The sequence below is a fragment of the Silene latifolia genome, chromosome 1, assembly GCF_048544455.1.
Source record: "Silene latifolia isolate original U9 population chromosome 1, ASM4854445v1, whole genome shotgun sequence".
Lineage (NCBI taxonomy): Eukaryota > Viridiplantae > Streptophyta > Magnoliopsida > Caryophyllales > Caryophyllaceae > Silene > Silene latifolia.
In genome coordinates, this window is record NC_133526.1 from 89,701,385 (window position 1) to 89,709,446 (window position 8,062).

Here is an 8,062-nt window from a genome sequence, read left to right on the forward strand (position 1 = left end):
ACTCTCATATTTCCTTCTTTTTATAAATTGTTTACGTGGCTAGAATTTAGAAAACCCTACAAATTATTTCTAAGTTCGCCCTAAATTATGTTTAAGATAGAAGATTTTTTTTCTTTTTTATAAAAAAGGTAGAAGTTCAGGGGAGATTAACATCTTCTCCTATTATTTGGGAGATTGACTTACCCTTATTATAGTAAATAATAATATGTCTTGTCAATTTAATCAAATTTGTCATCATAGTAGTAATAAAAGTACTAAGAATAACTTATCCATTTAGTGTATTCTTATCTAAATGAGGAAGTGTACTACACTTTATTTGGTATATAATTTTTATGATAGCATTTCACAAATTTTTGTTTTTGTTAATAATCGTGCATTCTCAAAAATTAAACAAATAGGTGACATTTTATGGAAAGGTATAATTGTATAAATGATAAAATCTTACTTTTCGTTAATATTGATAATAGTTACATTTCCAATTGTATATGTTGAATAAATATTTATATTAAAAAAAAAAAAAATAGTTGTTGATTTATTGCTTATTTGTTGCACACAATCAATTTCCAAACATATTGAAAAACAATTTAATGATTTTGAAATATCAAATAACATTTATATTCGATTTTAGATTATTAGTATGCACGGAATAAACACACATTCAAAAAACGATATTTTAGTTAGATAACAAATCTTCCTATTAGCATTTTGCTCAAGACTTGAAAGAGTAGTAGTTGGCTCTTACCTCTTCCATGAACATTTCATAATTTAAATTTCCCTTTACAATTTTTTTTTTTTTTATAATTACAATTTACGGAGTATTACAATAAATATACTTTGAACTAATAGTACTCCCTCTTATTCATTCATTTTGTCCCCCTTCTATTTTGCACAAGAATTAAGAAAATGATTTTGGACCACACAAAACACTCTATTCCACTCTACCCCACATGTAATTAAATTTAGACCACACAAAAGTTACCAAAAAAGGAAAGATGGACAAAAATCCGACTAGCTTCGATAAGGAAAGAGGGACAAAATGAATGAATAGGAAGGAGTATTAAACAAAGTAGATGGTCAACTTCCTGCAAAAAAAAAAAAAAAAAAAAAAAAAAAAAAAAAAAAAAAAAAAACTGGTCAAGTAGACTCTCCCATATTCGGACACGTGTCATGACTTTATCTCTCTACCGTACTGTTTCTCTCTCTAAATTGGAAATAACATGAGCTGGATGTTGAAACTTGAACCCGTGTATAGACTTTGAGCTGGATTTGAAAGACCATTTCTTCATTCCCTCTACTATATATACCCCCTTCACTTCCCCTCTTTTCCCTCACTCACTCTTTTAATATCATAATATAAATATAATATATATAACTCCTCTACCCCTCTATATATAATAAAAGAGGAGTTTCATATTATATATATCGTTTTTGAGTGCAAGAGGAAGAGGATATTAAAATGGTGATCATATTTGTAGCTTTGATCACATTTGTTGTCATCTTCATTGTTTACCTTGTGTTTAAATCCCCTGCTTTCGCCTTCCGAAACCGAAAGCTTCCTCTTCCTCCTGGCACCATGGGTTATCCTTATGTAGGAGAGACCTTTCAACTCTACTCCCAAAACCCAAATGTCTTCTTTGCTTCCAAAGTTCAAAAGTTAGTCATTTTTCCATTTTTTGCTTTCTTAGGACAATGTTTATATGTGACGACGGTTATTTTAATTAAAGATAAATAAATGATTAAGACAGACGATACCCAACTAAAATCTACCTAATTAATTAACATGTTAGGGACATGATGAGTTTTGGTCATAATTTTGGAATTTTAGTTACTAAACTTTGGAGTTTTTATTTTTATTTTTATTTTTTGAAGGTATGGTTCAGTATTTAAGAGTCACATATTGGGATGTCCATGTGTGATGATATCAAGTCCAGAGGCAGCAAAGTTTGTGCTATCAACAAATTCAAATTTATTTAAGCCAACATTTCCTGCTAGTAAAGAGAGGATGTTAGGCAAAGAAGCCATCTTCTTTCATCAAAATGATTACCATCTTAAACTCAGGAAACTTGTTGTAAAGTCTTTCATGCCGGATGCCATTCGCAGTTACGTGTCTGATATCGACTCTATCGCCTCCCAAACCCTTAAGTCATTTGAAGGATCCGAGATCAACACTTTCCAGGAGATGAAAACCGTAAGTTTGCTATTATATATCAATCAATGGTTTAATATACAAGGAACATACTGTTTAAATAAAATAAATAAAAGTAGAAATATATCAAAGTTGTTACACTTCTCTTTTAGTGAGTCGCCTTTTTTGAAAGTGCCAAAAGGCAAGAAATATCATATCATGCCATTTTGCACCCAAAACAATCACGTGTTATAGTCATGCAAATTTTCAGATATCATATATCTGATATGATATGAGACGGTTTTACAATAAAGTTATAGTGTTAATGAGTTTCTTTAATGTAGAAGACAATCTCATACAAATTTCATGTGGTTGACTTTAGATTATTAAGATTGATTTTAGTTATTTTATATAAAATCACCCTCTTACGCAAAATATTTTATTTTAAAAATTTCATACCTATATAAGGATAGATATTTGGAAAATGAGACGATCTCACAAGGTAGTACCAAATCCGTTAAAATAAACGATGATGACTTATATAAGGTCGTGTGAAAGGGTGATTAGATCAGTAACGCCCTAGATAACATTGGATATTTTTCAGTATTGAATTTAATAATTTTTTTAATACTAAAAATGTCAATTTTTTAAATGTTGACTCTTCATGATGTGACATATTTTGCAGTACACATTCAACGTGGCACTATTGTCAATATTTGGGAAAGATGAAATAAAGTATATAGAAGATTTGAAGAAATGTTATTACATCCTAGAGAAAGGTTACAATTCAATGCCAATTAATTTACCCGGAACACTATTTAATAAATCAATGAAGGCCCGAAAAGAATTGGGTCGGATATCGGCCCGAATAATATCAAGTCGAAGGCAAACGAACAAGGATCACAAAGATTTGCTAGCGTCATTCATGGGTGACAAAGAAGGCCTCACAGACCAACAAATTATTGACAATGTTATTGGTGTTATCTTTGCTGCTAGGGACACTACTGCTAGTGTCCTCACTTGGATTGTCAAGTACCTTGCTGACAATCCCTGCGTCCTTCAGGCTGTCACGGTATTATTTCATTTAATTCATACTCGATACTCATTATTAATTATCGTACCCTAGTCGTGTCGGACCCGAGTAAGGTATGTACTAGTGTGGCACGTATTGAGTACATAAGTGGTACCGCCTTTTCCATGATTGTTGATTTATGACTTGTGAGTGTACAATGATTGCGAGTTTGCGACCGCAATATTTTAGATAGTCGCAAACTAATTTGGATTTTACGACGTAATCTCGATTGTTTCTCCATGCAATAGAAAATTAAAACTCGGTCATATTTTAATGTCGCGACTAATAAAGGGGCGGTTTGATTTGCAGGAAGAGCAAGAAGCGGTAATTAAAGGAAAAGAAGAGGATGGAGAAGAGAAGGTATTAAGTTGGAGTGATACAAAGAAAATGCCATACACAACAAAGGTGATACAAGAAACATTAAGGGTGGCTTCAATATTATCATTTACATTTAGAGAAGCAGTTGAAGATGTTGAATATGAAGGGTACCTTATTCCTAAGGGATGGAAAGTACTTCCTTTGTTTAGGAATATTCACCACAGTCCTGCTCATTTCCCTGAGCCTGAGAAGTTTGACCCCTCTAGATTTGAGGTAATTTTTTCTATGTCCTTTTGAAAAATTCTGTGTTCTTTTGTTGAAATTCTTTGTTTAGAGGATGAATAGTAGGTCAAACAAGAATATGTTTTATTAATGTCATTCTCATATCATAATCCAAACTTCATGCTTTGATTTGATAGGATGATAGAGTATTTGTTAGTCCCTCTTTCCAGTTAATAGTTTACAAGGTGTTTCAGTCAATAATTTACACTTTTCTTTTCGCGTATATAAACCAACCCATATGATCCAATGGAGTCATTTACTCTCTAGTAGCTATTATAGGTCAATAGATATAACTAAATCGTAAAATCAATTTAAAACAACTTTTTTAAAGGTTTGGTTACTTTTAATGATTCAATTTTGAGTCGGATTTTCACCAAACTAGGCAATGTGATAAATTGACAATCAGTTATGATGAAAACAACACAAACAAACCAAGATTGATTTATGTACTGATGATTTGTATGTTTCCTTGAATTTGGAACAGGTGGCACCAAAACCGAATACATTCTTGCCATTTGGCAATGGGATCCATGCATGTCCTGGCAATGAACTGGCAAAGCTGGAGATTCTAGTTCTATTACATCATCTAACTACGAAGTACAGGTTGGTGAACCACACAAATTTACATCCTAAATTTTACTAAACATTTACAGCTTTAATATAAACTTTAGGTTCAATCAGTTGCTAAAAATAGTAAATCTGGTATTTGTTATGAGATTTTCTGATCATGGGCTTTTATTTGTCTGCCAGGTGGTCTATTATTGGCCCACAAGATGAAATTCACTATGGCCCATTTGCACTTCCTCAGAATGGCCTACCAATTCAATTATTTGGGAAAAGTCAACAGTGATGGTCACATGAAGAAAATACCAGAAATACCCTTCAATTAATTAAGAAATGAGGGTAGTGGTTAAGTCAACCAAGGGGCTTGACTTTAATTAATTTTAAAATTAATTAATTAGCCTCATTTATGGGTTTATAAAGGAAGGAGTCATCAAAGGTTGGAAAAAGTTGTAAGCAATAAGGAAGAGGAGCCAGAAGAATTGTACATTAGGATATCCTCTTAACAATAGAATTTTGGAGGAAAATAGTGTTAGTTTAATTTTATTTTATTTTGTTTTGTATGTTGGGTATTGTTTTTATATTTTAGATTTTTCTCGATTTGAAATTCTTTCTAAATGGGTGGGTAAAGGAAGATAAAGAAGAAGATCTTCAAGAGGATTGACTCATGTAAATTGTAATTTAGACTACCATTATCTTCCTTCTTCTTATGAGATATCAAATGAATGATATTCAAATTTTGAGATCTTGTTTCAAATGTTATTTGGATTTACTCCCTATTTAGTATTCAACAGAGTATTATTAGTCATAGTAGATTGATCATGCAGATTATAAATGATAAATGTAATTGACATGTTTGATTAGTATATATCAATTAGCATATTAAGTAAAAATGTTTGATAATTAGTCGGTTTAAATTAATAGATTGTTGTAAGTTGTAACTATGTGTAAATAATTGATAGATTCATTTTTTGCAATCTACTAAAGTGAATATGTTGGGAGAACAACATATTGGAAAACCGTAGACTGGAGCTCAATACATTGTTTTAATATGTTCTTTACCAAACATATAAATTACTTTGATTGGTGAGTCAAACTTACTAAAAGTCTTGAATACGCTAATTTATCAATATACTATTTAATGTTTACCAAACACCACTTTATTGTTTTACAAATGTTTAAGATTTTATTTGGACTTCATAACCTTTTTATTGACAACATCCCTTCAAAAATATTTATCATATGAAGTCTGTCAAATCATATGCATAAACGGCTGAACATAATATTTGTAATTCTTAGGCACAAATTAAATTTAAGGAAAGTAAATGTCATCAAAAATTCTCATCTAATAACGTTAAGACGGGTCAAATAGAATAGACAAGACAAAAATAATGTTCCTGAGGATTAGCAAAATAATTTTCCCAATCTAACCAAGTGAGGTATTATATATTTAAGCCGTTCTATTCTTAAGACGGATATACCTGTCTTAAGTGAGAGACTGTAACACCCCCTTCTTACAAGGCCAAGATAATCGGGAGATGTTGCCGTCTCGGTTTCCCCAGGCAGTGAAATCGGAATTTCAATTAAGAAACATTATATATAAATAACAAGTTTAATGAATTACATATGAATAAATGAATAACAAATGTAAACTATGCCATATACAACTCGACCACTATCTATGTCATCTAACTATGCAACTCGACTCCAAGTCCGAAGCGCGACCCAAACCCTGATCACGTCAACAAGCAAAACCTGTACTCAAACTGCTCCCCATATGATCGAAAATATCTTATGGATCAATACAGGCCGCCCCGAAAATAGGTGACAATTACACACAACCAAAAACACGTCAGTTTCGATAAATAAAGACATAAGACACTAGACGATATGTAAATATACAACATGCCAATGACACACATCCGATACAATTATGCAATCATCAAACCGGTACCGGGACAAACCCAGACATACCCATATCCCGGTGACGGCACCACAACAACACCCACCAAACAGCCGGACCTCAGTTCGTAATAAGGTACTCGGGACACACCAGTGGTACGGGCCCGAAAGCCAACCGGATCCCCTGCCAGGTGTCGTACCTCAACCATACGCGTCCCTCCATAATCAAGTCATCATTGTGAACATCCCTCTTGTAGTGGAAAGCTCCAAGAGGCGACCCAAGTGTAAGACGGTTTCCCAACCATCTTACGTCTCCTCCACAACCAAGTATCACCACCAACCTCCGACATACACAATAATCACAATATGTAATAAGCAACATTTCATTCCAAGTACATGAATCATTATGAGACACATTCCCAAATATGCTATGAACATCTAATCCTCCATTATTCCGAGTCATAGAGTCGCCATAACTCAATATCTTGTTATAATGCATTTCCGACACTACATGAGATTCACAACCATCCTCAAATACTCTTATGTGATGCAATACGAGTCATGCTAAGTAAAACAATGATAAAAGACACATTAGCAAGTATACACATTTTCAAAACCGAGTAGGATAAACCTACCTTTAAGAAATCTTCATGAGATACCCGAACCCGACTCGATTCCGTCTCATGAAACCGTCACATCCTAGACAAATCATATAATACTATCACAATACATCCTACACTATTACACAATACAAAACCCCTTATTATTACCCATCAATTACCCATATTACACGTTACATTTTTCTTTAATATCTTTAATTAAACATGTATAAGTCAAATATAAAATATTGATTATGACTAACCAAATACTCCGTATTACTTTTAGTTAAATATTTTATATGTTATCTTTTAAATACTTTGAAGTTAAACATCAAAAAATAATATTTGAGAAAGTTCAACCTGTTATATTTACAGGTAATAAACTCTTAAACATCATTATATATAATTGTTTAAAAAAACAAAAGGTGCAAATTTCTCACACATGCAAGACACAATCAAAACATTTAAATAAGTTGAGTTTGAACTCTATATGTTTGATAGATAAATGTCACATGTTATACATAAAAAATTAAAAATTACATAAAATTATGTTCACATCATTTTGAATAAATATTAATTGATGTGAGACATAAAGTAGTGTGCACTGTGCAGTGATATAATTTGAGAAATTATTGTTGATTGTTGTATTACTCGAATAAATTTTATTTTTATAAATAAAAGAGATCACGCATGTCTTCTTGGCACATCACGTTTCCGTGAAGTTGTTCTGAGCTTATCCTTATGTCGTAATCATGGATTCGACGTATAATACCAACTCATACAAGAATCCAGCTGTTGAGGTTGTTGGTATCACACCCACCGGGTATTCGTTCTTAATCGCATGTGCAATGCTTCCTACCGAGTCTGAGGACTCTTACACGTGGTTGTTGAAGAAGTTAGGTGACATTCTTGATTACACTGGAGCGTCCCCTTCTGTTTTCGTCACCGACCCGGAATTGGGTTTGATCAACGCTCTTAAAGTAGTATATCCCGAAGTTGATCATTTGTTGTGTCAATGTAACGTGAACAAAGCTATCGATGCAAAAGCAACTAGTCTCTACCAGCCCGAGAGTTGCAAGATCTATGTCATAACAAATAAAGAGCCAGGTTGGAATAGAGTGATCGATGCACTTACCGAGAAAGAGTTTCAGCAAGCTTGGCCGATTTTCTGTTGCAAGTGGTGTTTTTTGAGCACCTATATCA

The 8,062-nt window shown here is 32.8% G+C and overlaps 1 protein-coding gene across 1 annotated transcript; it reads left to right on the plus strand.

Annotated features, from left to right (window-relative positions):
- Window positions 1–1,330: 1,330 nt before the first annotated feature.
- LOC141607673 (abscisic acid 8'-hydroxylase CYP707A2-like) lies at window positions 1,331–5,095 on the plus strand. Its single transcript, XM_074427027.1, has 6 exons — window positions 1,331–1,653; window positions 1,870–2,188; window positions 2,811–3,197; window positions 3,507–3,788; window positions 4,282–4,400; window positions 4,548–5,095. Exons 1-6 carry the CDS (start codon window positions 1,457–1,459, stop codon window positions 4,645–4,647), a joined length of 1,404 nt encoding a protein of 467 aa, XP_074283128.1. The 5' UTR covers window positions 1,331–1,456; the 3' UTR covers window positions 4,648–5,095.
- Window positions 5,096–8,062: the final 2,967 nt, after the last annotated feature.